Raw genomic sequence first — 26495 nt, forward strand, 5'->3', positions numbered from 1 at the left:
AAACGGAAGGTATCAGCTCTCTTTTGAGAAAAATCAATCAGTGATCCCAAGTGAACCCCTAAGTTATCCTTGCTCTCCATGCAAGTGCTAATTTCAATGCAAGCTTAATAACCTTTTATTTGACAAGTTTGCCTTCAAACACTATTTACAAGCTCTATTTTGACCAACTTTTGTGATTTATTCTTATAAATAAAGCTCATTCACGTAGAACCTTGATAAAATTGTCTCAATACATATTTTCATAATAACAAATTTATATAATTTTACATATGTATAATTAAATTACTTTTATAATATATACTTGTATATCTTACATGACTATGTTCTACATATATATAGTACTATAAATTTACAAATAACCAAGCATGGCTCAAGAATTACCTAGTGTCGTATAAATCTCAAATACGTAATGAATGCTTCTCTTTCCCTTTCCTTCCTAGTTGGGCAGTTGCCGCAGTTCCCACACGTTTTGACTTAAAGATAAATCATGTAGAAAAAAAACGCTACTTCAACATGAAAGTGGAACGAAATTTACATTTGCACAAAGGACAGTGGACATAGACTAGAGTTGACTTGATATATCATTCTCCCATGCATATTTTCATTTTCATCAAGCTCGGATTTTAATTTCAACATTTTTCTTATCTTCAAAGAAGAAAATGTAACTAGTATTACAACTGCAATTGGATTAAAATTGCCTTCCGGTGATAACTGATAACTATCTTCAGAATCAAAATACCAAGCTTAAACCACAAAAATCTAATACCTACAAGTTAGCAGTAAAAGATACAAAAAGAAGCCATCAAATGACGAGTTCACGGCAGACAGAAGATGTATTTCCATCGCTCCCTCAACCTGTACCTCTGCCTCGACCACCAACATCAATTGCAGGACCATTTCCTCCCGCTAACCAACCTGGTGAGTTCATCTATAAAAGACTCATTATTTTTAGCTTAAGGTCTTTAATTGCATCACTGCAGGAACATTGACCCTTTCAAACAAAATCATTTAGGCTCTGTTTGTTTTGATGAAAAACATCTTTCATAAAAATTCATTATTTTTTGTAAAATACAATAAAAAACTAATGGACAATATGATAGGGGAAGATGATTTCCTTCGTTTGATTTTAGGAAACTTAAGGAGAAAAAGGAAAATGGCAGTAGAGGGAGGAGAAGGATGAGAAAATAGAGTAATGAGAAAAATGTGGCATACCTTTCAAGGAAAATGTCTTTCTTAAAAGTAATTTTCCACCCAGAGAAATTGTTTTCCAGCCTTTTACAAAACAAACAAAGGTAAATGATAAAATGAAGGAATATCATTTTCCATGAAAATGTTTTCCACAAAAACAAATGCAGCTTAATTTTGACAAGTTAGAAAATTCACCAAATGATATTATTACTTGTCTGCAATAAAATTAATAAGAACAAGCCTAAAATTTTGAAAGATCAATAAACATATAGACACCAAATAACAGCAATAATTTGAAATCAGACTCGGTTTAAATCCCCTGTTCAAACTACAATCAAGCAAAATCAAAGTACAAAAAGCTTGTTCTGAGTTTTGACAGTAAACAAAAAAAATTTCTGGTTCCAACACCTCTCCTTTATCTTCAAAAAAAAAAAAAAAAAGATCTTATTCTTGGCGCCAACTCTCCTGTATTTCGAGAGTACTAAAACGAACAAAGGTATTCAGTTAACACGAGATTCAAATCCTGGCACTCTAGCAGCCACAAAGCTATTGAGGAGCTAGATAACTTTTCAATCTCTAATCTCAAAAGAGCTTTGTAGGTAAAACACATAGCAAAATGGAAAAACATTTTAGCAGATGAGTATTAAATGTCCTTGAGTAATGTTAGGCAACATCCATATATGTAACAGGTGATGATTTCTTGGCATACGGAGTGAAAATTTATCGAGCAGCACTAAAAGGTGACTGGTTAGAAATAGAACGTGTAGCCCGTGTATCTCCTACATGGATTCACTCAAAGATCACAAAAGGCGGGGAAACAGTTCTTCACATAGCAGCAGCAGCCAAGCACCTCCATCTTGTTAAGGAGCTAGTTAATATAATGGATGCAGATTCTCTAGCTTTAACTAATAAACTTGGAAACACAGCTCTCTGCTTCGCTGCTGTTTCCGGGGTGGTTCAAATAGCAGAATTGATGGTAGAAAAAAACAATATACTGCCAAACATCAGAGGCAGTCAAAATATGACTCCACTCCAAATGGCAGTCTTGCTAGGTCATCAGCATATGGTGTGGTACCTTCTTCAAGTCACTGACCATCAACAGATGACAGACCAGGATCGAATAGGGTTGCTTACTAGCTCAATTGACACCGATATGTTCGGTAAGCCAAATTCCTCTATCAATGGCAACAACAGACTGTTACTTAGATTTTCATCTCAACAAATCATGTTAAATAGTTTCTATTTTTCACACATTATACTAGATACTTCCACTGGCAGTGTCACACCCTAAACACCCACCCTTTATCTAATGCTTTTAATTGAGGTGAAATTGTGGTCATATAGGTTAAACCAATATGCTTTCGTGTACTAATTCTAACTTCTTAACCTTCTCTATATTTGAAAATGTTTCATAGTACAGATGTGGCATTGAAAATTCTAAGCAACCACCGCAACTTGGCCCTTCTTCGGGATGCAAAGAAAGAGACCGCATTACATGCATTGGCTCGAAAACCCTTAAAGCCAGCTGATGGAAAACTGAATGTTAGGTTCTCAATGCAATGTAACTTCCAAGACACATACCTAGTCAATCTCACAATAAATTAAAAATAAAATTATGAGCACGTAAAAAAATTCTTTTCAGGGACAGCTATAGATCAAGGAATAAACATGGAGCCACAACTTGCAATTGACCTAACACAGCGCCTTTGGGAAGAAGTTATCAGACAGAAGGAAGAGGATATATCTGCACTGATTGGCTACCCATGGCGGTTACTGTTTGTTGCAGCTAAGTTGGGGAAGGTCGAATTCTTAAAAACATTGATCCAATCTTATCCTGATCTAATATGGAAGGTAGATGAAAACAGGTATACTATTTTTCATATAGCTGTAAAGCACCGCCAAGAGGAGATATTCAAACTTATATATGAAATTGGAGCAATCAAAGACTTGATAGCTACTTACAAAGATGACAATGGAAATAACATGTTGCATTTGGCTAGTAAGTTGGCACCTGCTCATCGGCTAAATTGTGTGTCTGGGGCAACTTTGCAAATGCAACAAGAGCTTTTGTGGTTTAAGGTATCCTAAATAAGGCTATAAGCCTTAAGAGTTGTTAATATTCTATAGACTTCCCATCATCACAACTAACAAGAGTTTGATTTGCAGGCAGTGAAGAAGATAGTGAGGCCTGAGTACATTGAAGCTGAAAACAATGATCATAAAACACCTCATGAGTTGTTTAGTGAAGAGCATGAAAGATTAAGGACAAAAGGGGAGGATTGGATGAAGAAAACAGCAGAATCATGTGCTCTAGTTGCAACCCTAATTGCTACCATGGTGTTCACTGCAGCCTTCCAATTACCTGGAGGAGTTAATGAAAAAGGATATCCAGTCCTACAAAAAAGAGGTTGTTTTGTGGTTTTCTCAGTGTCAAATGGGATATCGTTGTTCACCTCTACTGCTTCGATATTGATCTTCTTATCAATCCTTACTTCAAGATACGCAGAGAGTGACTTCCTTGTATCATTGCCAATGAAACTCATGAGCGGGCTTATTTTGCTGCTCATTTCAATAGCAACCATGATAGTGGCCTTCACTGCTACATTCTTCATCACTTTCCGAGAAGGGGTACAATGGGCTCCTACTCTAATTGCCGTAATTTCTTCAATACCCGTTACCCTTTTTGCCTTACAGCAGTACCCCCTTCTGCTGGACATATACCAGTCAACCTACAAGTCACATCAATCTCTATTTCAATCAAGTGAATTAAAGCTTTTTGAGACTATTTCTACAAAGACAACAAACTACCTCACTCTTCGCCAATGTCCAGCTTCTTTTCTCCATGAGCAAGCTCCAACGACAACATCCAAAAGCCTCTCTTCAAATGATCAGACAGCCTCTTCTGCTTCTGATGGATCTCACTCAAGCTATAGAAAACATCCAACACCCTCACAGATAACAAATCCCATTGCATCAGAACAGGGTTCTCCTCACATAAAAATATTTCAGGCTAATTTGCGGTCCCAATCGCACTGATGGCAGAAAAAGTGACATCTCATGAATATCCAAACGGTCTTCACGGCAATTCGCGGGCATTGTGGCCTTGAATTATTATTATTTTTCCAAAACTCATCCTTATCATTGAAATTCAATATTTATGTCAAATCATCCTTTGAATAGATTTTTTTTTTTTTAAATAAGAAAAATAACAAAAAAAAATTCAAAATTAGCCCTTGTCTAGTTATCTTATCCATACTATCGACTTAGTTATGTAATTATTGTTCACATGACCTCATACATAGCACTCGCCACTTGGCAATGACATGGCAACATGTACTGTTGGATAAATTTTAATCAACTCAAAACGGAACCAACAAATGGTATTCTTTTAGGACTCGCCACTTTTTTTTCGCCCTTTGGGACCTGTGGTTGACAATCTGGCCATTAACCCACCAAAGCAAATGCTAGTCCCTTGCAATTAATCACATGTCATTTTCCAAAAACTTAGGTCCTTAAATTGAACTGCAAAACTTACTCCCTTCCAAACAACTTGTAAAAAGAGCTTGAAAGAAAAACAGTGATGGAAATCTACATCAACCACTATGATTGAACACCAATATAAAATACACCCTCTTAAAAATTGCATTTGCGATAACACCATTATTTTAATCAAACCCCTTAATTTCTTCCCTCTCCTCCACCACCAATCATCCTTGTAACACCGCTATATCGTTGTATCATCTCTCATTCCGACAAACTTTCCCCACCATCTACACAGGCTTTCCACCTCTTCCACAGGGGTAGCTTCTAAAAGTCCTCCCTTCAAAACTGGGATTCCGGCCGATGGCTCTGGTCAACAGATCAAGGATGCGTATAGGATATAAGTTAAGAGTTCTTCATCCGGATATTGTTCTTGTCACGTCTAAGGGGTTAAAAAATGCCACATCATCGATTGATAAGTTTATCACAGTTCATGAGGTTTATGTACATTGTCGGATCCTAAGAAGAGGTTTGACTATGATTAGATGATATGGCTTCAAGGTTGTCGTTATTACGAGAAGAAATCAAAGGTTTTAATGGGTTTCTTTTATTAATTTGAAGAATTGGGAAATATGTATTTTATTGCAGAGTGAACGAGGTGAGAGAAAGACAGATTGAAGAAGATGATGATGAATTGATGAGAGGGAGGATTTGGGAGAAGAAGAAGGGGTCTGCAGTAGTATCATCAAAACAAAGTAGAAACCTCAATAAAAAAATAAAAAATAAAAAAAAAAAAAATAATCTTCACATCTTCAGCAAAACCCCATGTAAATGGGTTCTCTTATAAAGGGGTTTTGTTGTATAAGCAGATATTAATGTGGGATCTGCAGCAGTGTTCATGGATTTGACGCGGAAATTAATGAGTTTTTTTTTTTAAAAAAAATATTTGGAGTGAAAGGGACTATGTTTTAAACAAAAGGATTGAGTTTTTAACCTATGTTGCGAAAGGGTAAATAACCTTTCCATCACGGTTAAAAATTCTCATTAATAACGGGTAAAATGACGATATTAAAAATCACGAACGGGTAAAATAACCGTTTCAGGACATATTGGATGGTTCCACCGACCCCATTAGACTTCATGAGGCTATAAGGGACCATGGTAAATATCTCGACAATTTTTATTTCCATAAAAAAAAGGTCAAAAAATTACAAAATCAAAGGCTATAATCCACACTTTTTGAGAAAATTTTGAGATTTCGAGGCCCGATGGCGAAAAGCGTTGAGACCCTAGGGGATATATCTCGGTGTCATATAATGCCATTTGAAACCATATATGATCATTATATGTTGTCATAAACGTCTGTGTTAGGCTTGAGTTTACGAAATCACTTCAAGTTGTGAACGGGTAAAATGACTATTTAATGGCATATTGGACTATTCCACCGACCCAATTGTACTCCCAGAGGATATTTGGGACCATGGTAAACATCTCAGCAATTTAAAGTTATGGGTGAAAAAAGATCAAAAAAATTACAAAATTGAAGGCTAAAATCCACGTTTTTTGAGGTTTCGGCCAGGTGGCGAAAAGCCTTGAAACCCTAAGAGGGTTATATTATTCCGTTAGAAACTACATATGATCATTATATGTTGTCATAAACATCCGTGGTAGGCTTGAGTTTACGAAATCACTTCAAATTGTGAACGGGTAAAATGACCATTAAGGGGCATATTCGATGGTTCTACCGACCCAATTGGACTCTTGGAGGGTATTAGGGACCATGGTAAAAATCTCGTCAATTTTTATTTCCGGGCGAAAAAAGTTCAAAAAATTACAATATCAAAGGCTATATATAATCCACACTTTTCTAGGAAATTTTGAGGTTTTAGGGTCCGGTGGCAAAGAGTGGTGAGACTTTAGGGAATATATCTCGTTGTCATATAATTCCGTTTGAAACCGTATATGAACATCATATGTTGTCATAAACGTACGTGATAGGCGTGAGTTTACGAAATTATTTCAAGTTGTGAACGGGTAAAATGATCGTTTAAGGGCATACTGGACGGTTTCACCGACCCTATTTCACTCCCAGAGGATATTAGGGACCATGATAAACATCTCGGCAATTTTTATTTCCGAGAGAAAAAAGGTCAAAAATTTACAAAATTGAAGGCTATGATCAACGCTTTTTGAGGAAAATTTGAGGTTGGAAGCGAAAAAGCCTTGAAACCCAAAGGGATACATCTCGGGATCATAAAATCCCGTTTGAATCCATGTATGATCATTATATTTTGTCATAAACGTCTGTGGTAGGCTTGAGTTTATGAAATCACTTCAGGTTGTGAACGGGTAAAATGACTGTTTAAGGGCATATTAGATGGTTCTACCAACCCAAAGGGTATTAGGGACCACCGGACCATGGTAAACATCTCGACAATTTTTATTTCCGGGCGAAAAAGGTTAAAAAATTACAAAATTGAAGGCTATAACCCACGTTTTTAATGAAATTTTGAGCTTTCGGAGCACCGTGGTGAAAAGCCTTGAAACCCTAAGAATACATCTCGAGGTCATATAATGCTGTTTGAAACCATATATGATCATTATATGTTGTCATAAAAGTCCGTGGTACGCTTGAGTTTACGAAATCACTACAAGTTGTGAACGGGTAAAATGACCGTTTAAAGGCATATTGGATGGTTCCACTAACCCAATTGTACTCCCGAAGGGTATTTGGGACTATGGTAAACATCTCAGCAAATTTTAGTTACGGGCAAAAAAAGTTCAAAAAATTACAAAATTGAAAACTATAATCCACGTTAAGGAAATTTTGAGGTTTTTGGGGTCCGGTGGCGAAAAGTGGCAAAATTGAAGGCTATAATCCACCCCATTGTTCGAGTACAGACTGGGTTCAGATCATTGTCGGTTAAGGTCGGGTCCTCGGGTCAAGTCCTCGAGTCGGGTCAGTTTTTGACAGCTTTAGGGTCTTAACACACCGGACCCCGAAAGCTCAAAAATTTCTCAAAAACTGTGGATTATATAGCCTTCAATGTTTACATTTTTTTGACCTTTTTTCGCCCGGAAAAAAAAAATTGCTGAGATGTTTACCATGGTCCCTAATACCTTTCGAGAGTTTAATTGGGTAGGTGCAACCATCCAATTTTCCTTTAAATGGTCATTTTACCAGTTTTCGTACATGCCTCTTGTATTGGCTATAAGCTTCCACGAGACGTTTACGTCGCCGGATAATGGTCATATATGGGTCCACACAATTTTATATGATTCCGGGATTCATCCCGTAGTTTTCCATGAAATTCCAACACCAGCTCCCGACACCTACTAGATCGCTGCGATTTCGTGTATTATAGAGGACTTCAACTCACCTTTCGTATGGTTTTGGACGGAAACAGGTGTTCGATCCCAAAAGTCGAAAAATGATAAATGTTAATATGTTATGTCATCCAAATCTTTATACTTAACTCCTCGAAACCCAAATATAAAACCCAAAACGGTTAAATATAACTTGGTCCAACATTACTGATTGGGTTGAGTACTTAAGTAACCCTTCAAAAAAATCCTATTCACATGTAATGTCTAGTAATGTTCAGAACTTTCTTAAGAGTTCATCATACAACAGTGATTCGCATACCATAACTTACTTAATAGTTCATCATACTACATAAAAACATTAACAAGAAATACTTTACTTAGAAAGGTTACCCAGATTAATTCAAGCTATGCAATTTTCTGGCAATTTCTACTTTCTAGTCGTTTCAATTTCTACTTTTTTTTTCTTTTTTTGACATTTTTTATAATCATGCAAAAATAAAAGTACAATGTAGATAGCTGTTGTTCATAGATCACAGTTTTCAGAAGCTTACAATTGAACTTTCAGATAATAAACCAGGCAGGCTATGCTTTTACCAATAATTTAGAGAAGCCATGAAATAAATTGAGCAATACAGATGACAAATCAACTTAAACAATAAAAGTCCTTAAGCAGAAATTGAAGCTATGCATGGTTGAAGAATCCACAGAAACGAAACTACTAATAAATTGAATAGTTACTAGGATTAGAGAGGCAATGCACACCTTCCAGCAGTAGTTTCACAATATCAGAGCACTGATGCCACTTTATAAGTTTGTAGTAATAAGAGCAGACTTAGGCATCTTGAGAGCTATAAAGCTTGACCTGCCTAGGCCAAACTTGACCATATACATCTTTCTGTCGGTATACACGGTCCCAAGACCATGGCACATCTGTATACAAAGAAGAATTTAGAGACATGCCTGTACAAGGGCATCAGACTTGACAAGAAATGACGCAAGAAAATGAAGAAATAACCTTTTGGAAGAGTGGGAGAAAGTGAGAAACAATATATCAAATAGAAAAGGGCAAAGAAAAAAAAATGTGACCTTGAGAGGAGTACAGCTTTGGAGGAAGTTCATATGGCACAGGAAGAGGAACTATTTCAGAATCAGAATCATCATTATCTCTTCCGGGCCAAGTCAGAGTAACCAGTTTTATCTTTCGAGTTCCACAGCTACCTGTTGGTCCTCTTGTATCCTGCCATAAACATTGTAAATTCAGATTACACAACACTAACTACAACAAAATTGCATTAACTTTATCTAAAGAACAGAACAAAAAGGAAAAAATTTATATATAAATACCTTTATAGAGCTTCTACCATCTGTGCAAGAAAATCCAAAATCATTTTTAGCAACAGCAGGCAAAAACAGCACGCCAAGCTGAGTCATTCAGACAGAATGAACAGTAAGCGCATGAGATAAATAACCAATAAAAAGCACAAGATGAGTACAGAATCTACAAATCGCAAGTGAAAGTAACAAAATCATCTAACATCATCACTGCATACTCAAAAGTCAAAAGAATATGAGAGGAGTTAACCTTTACATATAAACAAAAAGGAGGAAGATGTGATTATGCTTCTACAAGCTTCATAAAAGCAAGGCAAGTGAACATTTATGCACAATGGAAAATTGTAAAAGCAACTAGAAGGTTCCAATCATGATGTATATTATATTTATCATTGTATTTTGCTCAAGAGAGGAATCAAGATTACATTTATCCTCATCCCACCTCCTAAAATACCACCATGCCCTTACACATACTCCACCCCCCCCCCCCCCCCCCCCCCCCGCGGTTTTGACAAACCAATTAATACATACTCTTGTTTCTAGGAGAGTTGAATGGGTTGTAACCAACTAACCATGTAAGAAATGTGGTTGAAGTAAGAAAGAGTATGTAAAAAGGTGTGTAGGTGTAAAAAAAATGGTGGATTAAGTAAGAGAGGGTGTAAATCGGTGAAGGTATTGTAGTATAAGGGGGTAAGATAGTAAAATTGTTTTCCAAAATAGACTAGAGAAGAAATGGACATCAAATAAAAGAAAACCTCAAAATGTAAAGCGGGTATGTCAAGAAAAGGATTATGTATAAATAGAGTGTCAAACAATAGATCTCAGGTCTAAACCAGTGTACAACTTCTAATCTGGCTAAATAAGCCATGCTTCACCTTATTCAAATAATATTCAAACCTTAATATTCCACTCTGTTTCTTTATCATATCAAACCAATAAAACCTTTTTATAACACATTTTTTGTAAAAAAATTTTGTTAAAAAAAAAACACCTTATAAAAATTATCTTGTGAAAACACACCTAAAACCACTTTTTTTCTTTTTTGCAAAGTAACACCTTAACCTGGTTTCCGGTGTTTGACTTTGGCCTCACGTTGAGTCGCACATGGTCCGGTCAAAACCCCTCTTTCTTAATATTTTCCCCCTTTTTCCCTCCAATTGAACTTTCTCTCTCCTCTATTCTTCCAACCAAGCCTTAATTCCTCTCAATTGAAGAAGAAAACTCCATTCTTGAGCTGAAATTGCTACAATTAACCTAATTTCGACACTAGTAAGTTGTTTTAATAAATGAAATTGCTAATTAATTTTGTTGGGCTTTCAAAATTTCATAAAATAGGGTTTGTACTTGAAAATTTAGGTTACTATTTTGGGACTGATTTATGCCCACCAATGTGTTTAGGATGAAATTAGCAGTAATTTCGAGGGGCCAATGTGTTTAGTATGCCCACCAATGTGGTCTTTGATCCAACTTTTTGTGCTTGCAATATTGAGCTTCAATGGAGGAATGGAGTGAAGAGGTGGGGTGGGGTTTTTGGGTGGAGGGGGTGAATTAACTGGCTGGAATTTTCTTAGGAGTAGATTTATTGGGTATGATGGTGTTGGTGAGGGTGGTAGTGAGGTGGTGGCAGCGGTGAGGTGGTGTTGGTGGGGGTGGTAGTGAGGTGGTGGTGGCGGTGAGGGAAAGGGGAAAAAGATAAAGGAAGGTGGATTTATGAGAACACGTGACCCACACGTGCAAAGTCAACGCCGGAAAACCAAGTCAAACACCGGAAACCGGGTTAAGGTATTATTTCGCAAAAAAAAAAAAAAAAAAAAAAAAAAAAAAAAAAAAAAAAAAGAGAAAGGTTTTAGGTGTGATTTCACAAGAAAATTTTTATAAGGTGTTTTAACATTGAATAAAAAAAAAATAAAAGGATGACATTTAGGATATGATTTAAACTACTTAATGAAGGTAACCATGTATCCTTAACATTATCATGTGTCCACGTCTAACCATATATCTCATTCATACCTCATAGGAACGGATCATCAATTGAGAACTATTCTTTTGAAGGGCTCCCCAGGCAGCTTTACTGAGATTTGCTGAAGTTAATAAAAACCAACTGTTTTGAAATGTGATGGAACACATGTCAAAACCTTGTTGCAGTACTCGTTGAAAATGAAATTAAACTTGAAAAAGAAACGTGTTGAATGGTCTTACGCGAGATTTTGACCATTATAACGAACAAATGTCTTTATATGGGGCATTGCACGGCTGAACAAAAAAAGTCACTATCATTGTTAACATTTAACAAAACATATCAGTGACAAATTGTAATGGACAAATACACAAGGGAGGGAGGGAACAAAAATTCATATCCTCTCCCCTTCTGAAATTAGCAAACGCTTCTCACCTTTGGAAACTCTAGGACTCTGTAGGTCCCACTAAGTGTATAGCCTAGATTTGTATAGCATGTGCATCTATCAAACAAGCCAATGAAATATACTTATACTGTCATGGGTAAAGTTTGGAGGATCTGACAGACTAATTGATTATATCAGGTACATGAGTAGCATGGGAACTCAACAATCTCATACTGACATATCAAGGTCTGTTGAGTGATGACATTGATAACTGGGAAACTAATGTTTTAGATGAGGAAACAGAACAATAACAGAAAAAGGCACAGTCTAGGACAACCGCGAAGCTACTACAGCCCACAAGACTCAACAAGTCATGAACATAAATGGTTTTTATTTTTTTATTAACCAAATACCCATAGAAATTTTCAAATTCACCAAATACTCCTGAGTTTAACAAAAATGTCACTAAATGCCCAAATGACTAACGGACATTAACACAGTTAATCATTAAGGCTTAATTATGCCACGTGACAGCATTTTATTGGTTTTCTATTAAATTATATAAATTTAAAATTGATTGTTCATCAAAAAAAAAAGAAAAACCCACCCACCAAATCCCAGCGAGCCACCACCCCTGCCACACGAGATTCCACCAAAAGCCCCGCACCGGTGTAGATTTCGCCTAAACCCCAACACCGGCGCCACCCCGACCCCAACACCTCACACACCAACGTCTTCTCCCCAATCCTAAAACCCCCTTCTCTCCCCCTCGAAAAACCCTCTCCTACCCACCGTCGGTGTCCAAACCCCCATCTCCGCCGGCGAACCCTAATGGTCCTTCCCCCTTACATTTCCACCCCCACAACCACCATGCTGAAACCCCAAAATGAAAAACCCAAAATTTAAAAATAAAGGTTTGGATTTTGGGGTTTAAGGTTTCCGGGGTGGTAGTTTTGGGCCAAATTGGGCGGCGGCGATAAGGGGGAAGGGATCTGCCGGCGAAGGGGTTTGGGAGGTTGTTGCCTGATTTCAGCTAAGGTGGTTAGGCGGGGAGGGGTTTTACGGTTCAAGGCAAGGAGCGAAAACTCAAGGCTGTGGTTCAAGGGAAGGGACGAGAACCGGCTCAGCTCTGGGGGCAAGGGCGGCGGCGCTGGTGCGGTGGTGCGGTGGGGAGCTGGGGTGACTAGTGGCTATATAGTGAATTTGAAAATTTTCATGGGTATATGGTGAATGAAAAAAAATACTTAAGGGTATTTGATGAAAAATTCGTAAAAATTACTTATGCCCGAAACCAACCCAGATCCCTTCCCCCACTCCCCGACACCAACGACCTTCCCTTCCCCCACTCCCCGACACCAACGACCTTCCCTTCCCCTACACACAAACCACCCTAGATCTCCTTTCCCTACGTCCAAAACCAATAATAAATGCAAACATGATTTTAGAGATTTGGAGGGGTGATTTTAGTGCTAGGGGAAGAGATGGAGTGGTTTCGTGGCAAAATAAACCAAATTCACTCATCTTGTAGTCATTAAGGGTATATGGCGCATTTTTATAAAAATTCATGGGTATAGGATGCATTTAAAAAAGTCCAGCTATATATGGTGAATAAACTAAAAGCACAGGATATATGGTCAAAAAACTAAAACAGAAAAACCAAACAGATAAAGCTCACTGGCTCATACAAAGAATAAAAAACGCAAATAGTTGGAGGACCATTTTGATAGGTATTAGTGTTTAACACTTAAACAATGCCCTTATGTTAGAATCCAACCTCTTTTCCATGCTTTAAATGCTTTTCTAGGGTTTTTGTTTAAATTCCCTAAGTTCTAGACGCTCTTTAGAGGGCAAGTGAAATATGAAATCAAAAAGCCTTATACCCAATGGTGTCTCGCCTTTATGCTTGTGTTGCTGTTAGACCTTTATGATATTGTGTTATCACATGCATATTACCACTCACTAGACGCTGAACAAATGAAGCACACATTTGTGAACAGAATAAAATGGTAGTACCAGCGACCAGTGTGGGTAGCCTTCCACTTTGCCCAGTATTTCTTCAGAAATTCTTTTTCCACATTTTTAAGTGGACTTGGGATGGCATTTCCAGCTGCATACCCCTAAATGAAAAAAAAAATTTAAGCACCTTATAATTTAATATTAATTTCACAAAGAATCTTTATTAAAACACCCATATAAATATACAGCACAGATTCATATCAGTTTACAGTCCCCATATTTTACAACCAGTGGCAACAAAATACCCATTATGCAATAAGTTGAAAAGACTGGGCAAAGAGATAGAGGCTAAGTTATTCCATTTACCAGACTTCCATTTTCCACTACAGACTTCTCAGGTAAATAGAACTACAGAAGATTGCTCTTGAGAATATCTAATCTTCATTCAATTATTGTTTAAAAGACTTTCCAAATTAACCATAAAAACTTTTGGTAACAAACAAGAAATGACCTATAATGTTCCTCAATTTCAATGTCATACGACTCACACCACTTAATGCTTTCAACACTTCTAGTCATGAAGTGTAAATGAATTAATAAAATAATAAATTTTATATGGACCTTAAAATAAACAGAAATAAATGTAACAGGCTCCTCTAATAAAAAATTATCTCACAAAATCATTAACAAATCAGAACCCACAAAAGCAATTTATCTTTAGACTAGACTAGTAAGTTGCCTGTTATGGACCGAGTAATTGGGCCCCCAATCCAGCAACAGCCTATCCGGGTTTATGAAAAAAGAAAGAGAGACAAGGGCAATCAGCAATTGCAGCAAACGTTCACTTAATGGGAAGAAGACAAAAAACTTTAAATGCAGCACTATGGAGCTCGCTCGCATGGTTGTATCTTTAGCAGCAAAAACTAATTTATACGAAGTATTAGGTTACTTTTGTAATGGTGAAGGCTTGATACTTAAAGAGCAATAGAACAATAGGGGAATGGCAGGTGAATTTTGAGTTAATTGTATTGAGAGTGTTGTAGCCTCAAGCTACTAAGAGATAGTCATAAACTCACACTATAGTCCCCTAGTATCCGTTATTTCTGAATATTAATCAATCAGTGAAGCTCTCATCCTATATTCCTATTTCTATTGTTGTGTCATTGAATATTGTTGTTTGAATTCCCACTCTATACCTATAGCATATCCTTTCAGGAAAGAATACAGATATGAGTATATGACAATGAAAGACCCAAAAAATATTAAGGTGGTTTTACCAAATGTGCCTGAAAGTGTAAGAGGTTGTCCAGACTCCAGAAATCCAGATAACCCTATCTTAAATACTACATACAAAACAATACTACTAATTGCATGTCAAAACTTAATAAAAGCTCCACCAGACAACAGTCACAAGAAAAATGATTAACTTCAAGATTGGAGAAAATTTTAAATGATAAAAATACAAAGAATATTGCTGTTTACAGCTCAATTTACAGAATAATAAGAAGCATGAATAACTGTATATAATTCCATGTTACTCTGTTGCAAAAAGTTATATAGATACAACTGCGGAAAAGGAACCATGAAAACCAATTAAATGTCAAGCTGTCGAAAACAAGTCGGCAAGAGAGAACAAAAATATACATGTCATTACTACAATTACCAAAAATAAAAGTGAATCCTTAAATGTTACCTCAAGTGACCATCTGACATCTTCCACAGTAGGCCATATGATCAGTGGTTCGCCCAAACCAAGGGGGGATGCATCAGCTGAAAAACCAGATGACATTGAAGTTCTTAGCTCAGTCATCCACTTCTCATCCAGCGAACCAAGAGAGGAAAACTGAACCAAAACAAACTCTGATGAGAACGAAAGATGCCTGTGAAGCACCCATTGATACAAAAGGTGAAATTATAAAAATGCAAAACAGCACCCGGTAACTTCATGTAGGCAACAAACTAATGGCCCATCTATCTCCTTAGTTTTTTACTGGCAATAGCTCCCCCCCCCCCCCCCCCCCAAAACTCTTCTCCCTCACCAAATTCACTTTCTCCCACCCCAAAACTAATAATTCTAGCAGATAGAGAGCCCTCTCCTGTCTAAATTCCAATTACATCAGTATTCCATTATAAAAAATAAAATATATATATATAAAAAGAACATTTTTGCTGTTAATTGGTCACCAACAACCCAAATCATTGCACTTTCCAGCCAAGCAAGTATCCATTGCAACTATGACCAAAAACACCAACTATTTATAAGCACGGAGTGATGCCTCCAGTGAAGGCCACAACCTAGGAGTAATAAAAGTCTGCAGTTGGGGTCAGTCATCATAGTCACATAGGAAAATGACAGGCGTTTCAGCGAAGGCATCAATCCCAAATCACCTATTTATCACCTTTCCCAATAGCTTCTATTATGAGTTAATGACTACATCAGAATACCAAAGCATAATACACTTGTAATTGGTTTATGTAGCCTGTAGGTATTAGGCATAACCTAAGGTTAATCTGATCGAAATTATTTCTGAAAACTTTTGAAGAATTTGGAATAGGGCCCTATCAGTCCATAGCCATATCAGATTAGAAATGAGCGCAAACAGAGGGGAGGAAAAGACAAAAGAAAAGGAGTGAGGAAAGGAGAATAGATCTTCTTATATGAAGCATTGCATATCAATAAATCATCTAATCTTGAACATCGCCTATTATTAAGAAAGAACCAAAAAGAAAAAGACCGATGCACTGGATGTACTTCATACCAGATGACCACACTTCTACACTTTACTCTTCCGGCCTCCAAAATTAATTTAAGCCCCCCCCCCCCCTCCCCACACACACACACACACACACACACCCCCCCCCCCCCCCCAATTTTCTCGAATATTATTGAACCTGCAAACAAGAGTGATAACTGATGGTCTGTGAGATTAATTTCTCTTAGAGGACACCTTGTCCTCTTTCTGTAATCAAATCTTTAATGATTGATTCATGATTGGATGCACCAGCATGAATCACTATCAAAGCTTCAAAAATTAGTTGACTAGTAATATGATCAGGCATTACCTGATAAATTAAAGGTGATTTCTTAAATTCGTCGTCAAAAGTGCATTGCTCTAGGATAGAGCGTAGTTTCATATGACCCCACTTCTTTAGACTGGATCCAGAATGATATCCTGGAACTGATGCAATTAATCTGACCTGGAAGAGCAAATACAAAATATTGTAACAATTTGAACATACAATTCAAGTTGGTTACAGTTTCCGTTTTGATCCGTTCCTTAAAGTTGGTAACAATTCCTCTCTCATCCATTTTTGGTGAAGATTATTTAAATTTTCGCCCCTCTCAACCCCACATGAACAATATCTCCTACTTTTTCTTACATAACCCCACAGATAATATACTCTTTTTTTGTTTTTTATTACATAACTTCACTTACAAACCATCTCTCACTCTCTCCTACTTTTTCTTTTACATGCCTCACTTGCTAGTTGCTACTCTCTCTCTCTCTCTCTCTCTCTCTCTCTCTCTCTCTCTCTCTCTCTCTCTCTCTCTCTCTCTCTCTCTCTCTCTCTCTCTCTCTCTCTCTCTCTCTCTCTCTCTCTCTCTCCTACCCTAATTAATCTTTGTGCCAAGAGTAATTGTAATAAACTCAAAGGAACACAATTTACAGAAGTTGTATAAATGAAATGTACGTAAGGGAGAGGATTTAGGAACATTGGATGATAATATTTAGGAATCATTGTAGACACATTAAGTTTATTATTGCATATACATCAAGGGATAATTGAGCATACATCAAGGAACCATTGAACTCCCTCCGATTTTATTTTTTTTCGTTTGGTTCTGCTCTTGTTTCTAGGTGAGTTGGTGGATGTAAAAATAAGGAGTATCGAATAAAAGAGAAAGAGTAAAAGGGTAGGTGTGTGGATAAAAAAGGGTAGATAAAGCAAGGGAGAATGAGTGTAAAAGTGTAAAAGGTTGAGATGGTAAAAGGTGTTTCCCATATATAGAATAAAGTAGAAGTGGTAAAACAAACAAACAAACAAAAAACTAAAAACAAAAAGTAGGTAGGAAGGAAAAAAAAAAAAAAAAAAAAAAAAAAAAAAACAAGGGAGTAAATAAATCACATATTCTTTTAGCAGTACCAGATATATATTAACTTTCAAAAGCAAGTTATCTGAATATAAGAAATACCACCAGAGACTAGATTGCATTAACCATTCAAAGGGAAACAACTATACCGCTGCATTTTCATAATTGAACTTCTTAAAGAAGGAAGCGTTTATTTTCACTCTACCAAGGGCTGGCAAACTGGCAGTCAATTCTGGCAACTGTAAAAATACAATCAATGGTTTAGAATAAACAGCAGCCAGAAGAAGTATCAACAATCATTGGTAAAGAAAAGTGGAAGAAGATATCCCTACCTTATAAAAAGTGGGAAAATACTCTTATGAATAGTGTCAAGACTATTATACCCTTAAAAAAGTTAATTGACACATTTACCCACCAATTAAAATTAATTTTGATGCATTTAAGTATTTAACCTTTCGTATTTTTGTCCTCTATTTCTTTTGTTTATCTTCCTTCTTATCATTCCAACAAAAAGGCCAAAACTCCTCATTTCTCAATTTCTTCTTTTCTCACGAACTCATTTTCTGGTTGCTGGAAAATACTGTTAACATGTCAGTTTCCATTCCGGTACCCCCGGTCACCACCCACCGCCGCGATAATTCTATAAGGATGATGACCCTACTGGTTTTTTTTTTTATACTAAAGGAAATGTAAAGTTTGTGCAATCTATTTGTTTATGTTATACGAAGAGGTGAATAAGCATACTATTCGGAGACGCCCGTATCTGGTTAGAGTTGGGGACAACTCAAGATTGGTGGAGTTGACGGATGAATGCAATAATGGTAACTTCGTAGTGGTGGAGTGTAAAGTGTAATTGCTAGGATACCAAAAAAAAAAAAAAAAAAAAAAAAAAAAAAAAAAAAAAAAAAAAGAGTAATACTTTTTATGTAATCTCTTTTAGTTGTGTTTATAGGGGAGTCAAACAAAGCAACTCATTTGATGAGTCTTCTACGGAATGTAGCAGTTATGTCTTACATATGAGGTACTATAGTCTTATGCTTTAGATTAAGAGGTTGTTTGAAGATGTATTTTGCTTTAGTTTCTGTGTCATTGGCTTGATTTTTATCCTAGGAAAAGCTTATAGTTTATGATTATAGGAAAGAGTTAAGACGTACTCATACATCATCAGTGAAATACTCGTAACTCATAAATGTTATCTCCTCCATTATATGGTCCAAAGATTATCTTATTGCAGGGAAATATACTACATAGCCTTTGTGCCAAGGTGTTCAATGAGGGTTTTGTCCTCTCCATAACACCCCTATTGTAGCTATAGAATGATGCAATAGCTTTGATTGCCTTTTTATATAGTAATGCGTACATTGGCGAGTTATAATATTTATATGATCATTTTCAAAATAAATAATCATAACACAAAACATGTTTCTACAATTAAATAAATTAAGATAAAATCTTTTATTTGATCGTCCTAAGACAAGTATAATTCAACAGCAACTCAAAGTACGTAAACTTTTGAGGTTCGAATTTATAACTCCCCTACTATGGCTAGCTGTATCGCGCGCATCGAGCGCGTAGGCTTCCCTAGTAGAATGGAAAAAGGATGTTGTACATCAATTTGCTATAACTTTTACACATACACATTGTAATCTTTAACAACAAAACATACAAAAAAAAATATCAAACTTGAATGCATATTAACATCATAACGAACAACATTAATTTTTACCTCACAGCAAGTCACGAGATATCTTCATAGTTAAAAGGTTATTTCAGTTTCTTGTTACTTATTCTTGTCAATAATAGATTAGATCAAATTACACCGGAAATATTTAGATCACACGACCAAATGATTTGGGTCAGTTAACATGAATCGTCATAAGGAATCGTACGATATATAAAAAAAAAAAAAAAAAGGACATAAAAAAATCATCATTTAAAAGAGTTTGGGAAAGGTGAGTAAGTGAGTAAACGAAAGAGTATTTAAGAAAAATTAAGGGAGTTTAGAAGAGAAATAAAATTGAAGAAAGTTTTAAAAGAATGGCTAAAACGTTGAAATAGAAAACATAAAGGTTTGAGAAAACTTTAGCAAAGGAAAACAACATAGTTCATACTTCATAAAACATGGGTGGGCTAAAATTAAAAAATAAATAAATAAAACAAAAAAAAAATCAATCAATTAATCAACGCCTTAATCCCATAAAATAAAATAAATTTAGAAAGTATATATTATCACAAAACGTCGTTGACGTGAATTTTCTCCCTCCACACCGGCCTATCTAGCACCATTCATCAATCTCCAAAGCATTCGTGTCACTATCAATCACCCTCTTCCAAGTTTTCTAAAGTCTTGCCCTACCTCTCGCGATCGCAATACTTTGCAATTTTTAAAGCCTCCTTACCGGAGAGTCACTTGGTCTCCTTCTTACATGACCAAACCATCTTAAGTGATTCTCCCCTATCTTGTACTCAATCGATGGAATCCCTACTTTCTTCTTTATTATCTCATTCCTAAACCGATCCTCTTTTGTATGACCACACATCCATCGCAATATACGCATCTCTGCCACATTCATCGTGTGCACGTGGCAATGTTTTACGACCAACATTCGGTACCATATAACAAAGCAGGCCTTATTGTCGTTCGGTAGAATTTCCCCTTTAATCTATGGGGTACTCTTCCACTTCAACTAAACCGCTTTGATCCTATGAGCTACATCTCCATCCAATTTTCCATCCTTTTGAATAACAAATCCCAAACATCGGAAGACCTCACAACTTTATATACTCTTCCCATCCAAGGTGATCACCTCAGGCGCTAATTGTTTCCCACACGGCTAAACTTGCTTTCCAAATACTTTGTCTTACTTCTGCTCATTTAATTCCAACGTACTTTCCACGCCTTTTTTCGTCTCATCAATCAACATAATATCATCAACAAACATCATCTTGAATTAAACTCATCAATCAGTGATGAACTTCAATTGTAATTGGGAACTCTTCTGTCTATTCCAACAGTGGTCCACACACTCGTACTAGCTCCCTCATACATGTCCATAATGATGTCAATATATTTCTGTGAAACGCCATTCCTAGTGAAAGCCCACCAAAAGTATCTCCCTTTGTACCTTATCATAAGCCTTCTCTAAATCAATAAAAACCATATGTAAATCCTTCTTCTTATCCTGATAGATCTCCATTAGTTGTCTCATAAGATGGATTGCCTCCACAATCGATTTTCCAGGAACATGTTACAACCACTTTTTCAAACTTTCCTATGATAAAGAGTCTACAGCTCTAGAAAAACATATAATGGGAGTAGCATTGGTCCACGACCAAAATATAAAAAAAAAAAGAGCAAGTAAACACTTTCCAGTTTCCACTCCAACATAGATAAGGAAATTTTTCTTTAAGAAAAATAAAATACTCCCTTAGTTTTGTTTATTTTTAATTCCATATTGATCTTCAAATTTCCCAATGCACATTTGATCATTAATACTACCTCCGTTTCATATTATTTGCAATTTTAGAATATTTATATCCCATAAATAATACCCCAAAATTGCAAATAATATGAAACGTAGGTATTACATATAATGATACACAAGTAAAATAATTAAAAAAATTAATAATTCAAGAATATACATTGTGGTAGGTACAATAATATTCTAATTAATTCTTCTATATATTATTGGAAAAACTATGGTCAAAGGCTCAAAGCATGTGAATATAGTGTCAAATCTCTAACAATTTTATAAAAATAAAAATAAAAAACAGAAACATGCAGTAAAACAAAAAATAAAGAATTAAATGAATCAGTTAACCAAAACACATAGTGCACAAAATATAGCAAGTATTAATACCTTTAGAGCCTGTAAATAATCAATAAGATCACTTTCAAAAGGACACCCCTTGCTTGTCGCATTCTGGTCTTTCCAAGGGAAGTCTTGCATCCACAAGCCTTGACTTTTATTGTTCCAATCAACATGAATCAAGTTTGCCGTATGCACAATGACCCTCAGACCCTGAGGATATACAAGAAGCATAGCCTTCGAATGGTGCGTCCCATATGAGATAGGTAATGGTGGTTTATGCAAAATCCAATCGCTAGGCTTGTTCCTCTACAGAATAAAAGTAAAAATATCTGATGCTCAATAAGTATATCAATCAGAAATTCAGAGTTAGAACATGAGCACATCTAAGATAGCTAAGTCTCAATATTAATCCACACAACAGACCTTCATGTATTCAACGGTACCGTCACCTTCTCCATGTACAATCAGCACCTGAGGAACTTTTCTAAGCATTGGGCATGCTATAGAGGAAACCAGAGGTAGAGACAGTATATTGTCAAGAAGTGAACAGTTAAGCTAAAATAAGGAGTGCGATAAAAATTATCCAACAATTAAAAAGGAGCACCTAAGAACGAATTACACAAGCTCTATTCTAAATCCAAAGCAGCAGTTAAGAAGAAAGCACTTGAAAGTTGAAACAAGGAAAGAACAGATAACTGGATTCTACAAGCTCATAAAATTAGAAAAACCAACAGCTACAAGTATGACAGCCATAATGCTGACAGAATTACGGAGACAGCATCACACAGGTATTATATTTTGTGTTATGGTCAGATTGGTCACAACAGCATTATTTGATAAGTTGAAATTTCTTCACCTGAACATTACTCTTATATTTTAAATGTTTTCTATCATACTTTAACATATACTTTCCAGCACCTTGTTATCTGCTAAGAATTGAGTGGTAGTCAACATTTATAGTAATAATGAGTGTAAGCTCGAAAGTGTGCCTTTTATTAGTGTCAATCGCATAGATATTGGTTTAACAAGAAGATAAAATAGCTAGTGTGGTAATAACAGCCTATGCTGGACTTTGCACTGTCTTTGCAAGACAAATGATAAGGAATAGCTTTTCGAAAGAAGGAAAGCTGAACTCAATTACAAATCTGCCTTTATATAACCAACAAATCGAACAACCTTTTATGTATTTTCAAGCCCACAAGCACCCTCGAAATTATATACTACCTCCGTTTCATAGTATTTGCAACTTTGGTGTAGTATTTGTGAGATATAAAAAAATTCCTAAGTTGCAAATAATAAGAAACGGAGGTAGTATATAAGATAGCAACTGCACACTGTAACACAACTAGAATTACTGGAAGAATGCTGAACTACTCCTAAAAAAAATTCAATTTGCATAGGATTACATATAAGAGTACATAGATCAAATTGGTGACATCCCATTAATAGTCTAACATAAATACAGCATAGCAGCAAAGAGACAAACATGCATATTCAAAAATATAGTCCCACACCACATCATAATATAATATCATATGCTCTGTGACCCAACTCTACTATAAGAGATACATAACAAACACACATCCTGTCTATATCTTAACCTTCATAATACATGATACGACAAAATGCACAGTAAAAGATGTGATTTCACAAGGTAATTACCCGATAACAGCCAGTCTATGTCTACCATGTAATTTGAAAGTACAGCAACAATCACATCCCCCTATAGGAAAGACCAGTAATCAATCAGCCAGATCACTTCATGAAACATGTTTCTAGCTTTAGGATATATTCTGATAAAGATATGTTCCAGTTCAATTTGCATGCTAAGATAGATGTAGCATCAAAATAGACAGCAAAAACAAATGTACCTAAATATACTTTCATATGGTAACAATAAATAGATGGTTAAAAAACGACACGCTAGATAAAATACTGTAAAATTATACTATAAATTCAATCAAAGTGGTCAAAAACATCATAAAAGATAATTTTATTGATCAAAACACAGAGAACAGTTGAGGACCTTATACTGAGATCTCTAGCCCTAAACATAGGGCAATATAAATATATTCACACCTAATAACAACCTTGATCAATTCTAGCAATGTTATGTCAAATACACAAATATGCCTTTCATGCAACCCATTATCTGTGCAGCTTCCTAAATGATGAATAACAAGCAAAAAGATCCAGGAGAGTATAAACCTCACAGTCATAAATTACCTCAATCACATTTTCAATAGAAACACAAGAGGTGTTCGCCCATTCTGGTAGCCCTTGCACTTTCATAAGGCGAAATGTTGAAGGCAGACTATCATTAGACACATGAAAATCACGTAGCGCCTCCTCAGTATTCCTATACACTGAATGATTCTGCCTTTTTTCAACACTTACATTATCAATATTTTCTTTTACGTTTCTTCCAATCCCATGCTGAAGCTGTACAAATACACAAAGCAAAAAAGAAGGTAAGAAAAAACTAACAAGTTCTACACCTCTTGCAATTTGCAGGTATACATCTGTCAACTTATTTATAAGAATTTCTGTTAAAAAAAAAAAAAAAAAAAAAAAAAAACGGAGGGAGGGAAAGAGGAAGAGAGATAGTACGAGTCCCTTATGTCAACCACTAATCAGCATAATGATGAAAAAAATTGAAGATTATTAAATTACATCCATAGTCTAGTCTTTCTTTGCAAATATCCAGCTACTGAACATACAACCTTGGTTGCATTTTAGTTGACACGTTTTGATTATCACAACTATTCACACCAGTTACTCTGACTTCTTTGTGATTTATTCTTAATATAAACATAGTCCACTGGAATCTTGTTGATTCGTCTCAAAGTCTTATTTTCCAAATATCAAATTATTATAATTTTGTTATAAACATTTGAAGATGCATTTATTTAAAATTAAACATTGACATAGGCACCTAAAAGAAATGTGTCAACTAATATGAAATGGAGGAAGTATAATACTATGCTCAAAGGCAAACAAAGTTTACATCCATGGATATACACTGATGAATAGATAGCAAGTACCAATAAAGGGAGCAATATATATGAGGATCCAAATAGCAGAGAATACCGTCAAGTGTCCCGTAGAAGCTCCAAAGTTCAAGTCTTCTCGTGCTCTCTTCCTACCATCTCCGAGATTTGTCCGTTCCCTAGCACCTTTACTCCCTTTGCTAACACCATCAGCGTTGCTCTGGTTACTCAAGGCTACATACTTAAAATAATGACTCCCTGGTATCAATTCTAAGATATCACCATAATTAACAGAAGCTTTTTCTCCAGAATTCAAAACCTTCCTCTGACCACCAGAATTAACCACCACAGGATTCATTCCTTCCTGCCAGATCATAAGTAAAGACCTAAGATAAAAATGAGATACATTGTTACAAATTATTTCCATTTATACAAGCCATAGTGATGATATTAATCCTTGGAATACACAGACAGTCTCACAATAGTACATCCCTACTAAACAAAGACTCAAAGAGCATAAAGAGAACGTTAGTCAACATAACTTGAACTAACCCTTCAAACACCTCACAATACCTCTTGAATAGAGCACAACTAACCAAGTTCGATTAGCTGACTTTGAAGAACTTATTGATCCACTTGAAAACGTCATTACTTCAGCATTAAAGGAAAAAGCATTGTCATGAAAATTTCTAACAAATTGTTGGCAGCTTTTAGCAAATATTACCGATATCATCACTACCATTTCATATAAGATACAGTTGAGAACATGAATCGCACTCTCACCTAGTTTCAACTTTCAAAATATCATGCAACTGTCTATTTTCTCATGTTTACTTTCTTTCCTAATTCTTATATTGCATATACACTTCTCAAAACAATTCTTAGCTTTCTCAGTGTGAGAGTCCCCTCTGCACATGCAGGTTCTCTTTGTGTTAAAAAAATACACTTTTCGTGTTTGAACACCAAATGTATCGGCTATTAGCTTCCATTTAATACTGTGTCCACATGCAAACAAACGTAAATTTTCCAACAAAATCAAAGAAAAGAATTCAACTCCTATATAAACTAAAATTAATTCTAACAATTCAATGAAACCAAAATGTTTGTGCAACTCCAATTGCAAATCACAAGAGAAATCCTTGCAAAATGCACAAAATTAAACATACCAAAACCTCAAATCACAATAGAAATTAACGCAAATTGCATAAAATAAAGCAAAGAAAAATCTGAAAAAAGGAAGTTCAAAATTTATACCACAAGCAAATTAGCAGAGCCATCAAAAGAAGCAGACAAAATGAGGTGCTTGCGACTAAGTCTTTTATCAGTCACCGGAACATTACTACGGCCGATCACATTATCACCTTCAGAAACCGGCAATTCCGGCAACGATTTCTCCTTCTCCAAGCTATTGTTCAACGGAATCAAAATTCCTACCTTGAAACAGAAAATCAAGCACAAAAATGTCTCAAAAATTGAAATTAAGAGAGAGAAAGATGAAACGTTAGAGAGAGAAGTACCTGAGAAGACGCCATTGAAGATGAAGAAGAAGCTCCGAGGAGAGAGAATGGAGGTAGAACCCTAAGAGAGAGAAAGAGAAGAAATGTAGGTGAGAAATGAAGAAAGAGAAATGAGTGGCAATTTCCGATGAAGTGAAGCGAAGGTTATGAACTTATGAATATGAAATCATAATGTTTCCGGTAGAGTGGCAAGGTTCGTAATCGAACTAGCAAGGAAGAAGCAATAAGTTTGAAATATACTTGACTACTTGAGGCTGTTGCTGTTTAGTGTGTGCGTATTCTCTAAGGCTATGTGCCCATTTTGGCCTTTCTGTTGCGGCAGGTTTGTTTTTGGTACATTCCGGTTTATCAATCGGACTTCGCAAGGCAGCTAAACGCACAGACGCTACTACGCTAGTGCCCTACTAGTACCAACAAAGAGTTTTTATTGATACCAACAAAAACAATTTGCATTTGCT

At 35.9% G+C, this 26495-nt stretch overlaps 2 protein-coding genes across 2 annotated transcripts; one reads left to right on the plus strand and one right to left on the minus strand.

The window, feature by feature from the left end:
- Positions 1 to 558: 558 nt before the first annotated feature.
- On the minus strand, positions 559 to 26194 carry LOC145610223 (tyrosyl-DNA phosphodiesterase 1-like). The gene is made up of 18 exons (XM_081665516.1): positions 26038 to 26194; positions 25775 to 25954; positions 24621 to 24884; positions 23757 to 23972; positions 23193 to 23253; positions 21954 to 22030; positions 21579 to 21836; positions 17868 to 17957; positions 16689 to 16823; positions 15319 to 15468; positions 13683 to 13786; positions 11527 to 11580; positions 11338 to 11428; positions 9340 to 9417; positions 9082 to 9232; positions 8758 to 8925; positions 1213 to 1272; positions 559 to 928 (listed from the first exon to the last, which is right to left on the minus strand). The coding sequence occupies exons 1-16, from the start codon at positions 26050 to 26052 to the stop codon at positions 8828 to 8830; spliced, it is 2022 nt and encodes a 673-aa protein (XP_081521642.1). The 5' UTR covers positions 26053 to 26194; the 3' UTR covers positions 559 to 928; positions 1213 to 1272; positions 8758 to 8827.
- Positions 779 to 4414, plus strand: LOC145610222 (uncharacterized). Its single transcript, XM_081665515.1, has 5 exons — positions 779 to 918; positions 1878 to 2348; positions 2609 to 2749; positions 2831 to 3267; positions 3355 to 4414. Exons 1-5 carry the CDS (start codon positions 807 to 809, stop codon positions 4222 to 4224), a joined length of 2031 nt encoding a protein of 676 aa, XP_081521641.1. The 5' UTR covers positions 779 to 806; the 3' UTR covers positions 4225 to 4414.
- Positions 26195 to 26495: the final 301 nt, after the last annotated feature.

This window comes from Chenopodium album, chromosome 24, assembly GCF_948465745.1.
Source record: "Chenopodium album chromosome 24, dcCheAlbu1.1, whole genome shotgun sequence".
NCBI classification, from domain to species: Eukaryota; Viridiplantae; Streptophyta; class Magnoliopsida; order Caryophyllales; family Amaranthaceae; genus Chenopodium; species Chenopodium album.

Bases quoted from the DNA above. Each gene is read 5' to 3' on its own strand.
- LOC145610222 (XM_081665515.1), top strand. From the start codon at position 807: ATGACGAGTTCACGGCAGACAGAAGATGTATTTCCATCGCTCCCTCAA. The intron at 919-1,877 runs GTGAGTTCATCT...TATATGTAACAG, and splicing joins TCCTCCCGCTAACCAACCTG to GTGATGATTTCTTGGCATAC. The intron at 2,349-2,608 runs GTAAGCCAAATT...TTCATAGTACAG, and splicing joins AATTGACACCGATATGTTCG to ATGTGGCATTGAAAATTCTA.
- LOC145610223 (XM_081665516.1), bottom strand. The intron at 11,581-13,682 runs GTACTACCATTT...TTTTTTGTTCAG, and splicing joins GCTACCCACACTGGTCGCTG to CCGTGCAATGCCCCATATAA. The intron at 8,926-9,081 runs GTCACATTTTTT...CTTTGTATACAG, and splicing joins AAAGCTGTACTCCTCTCAAG to ATGTGCCATGGTCTTGGGAC.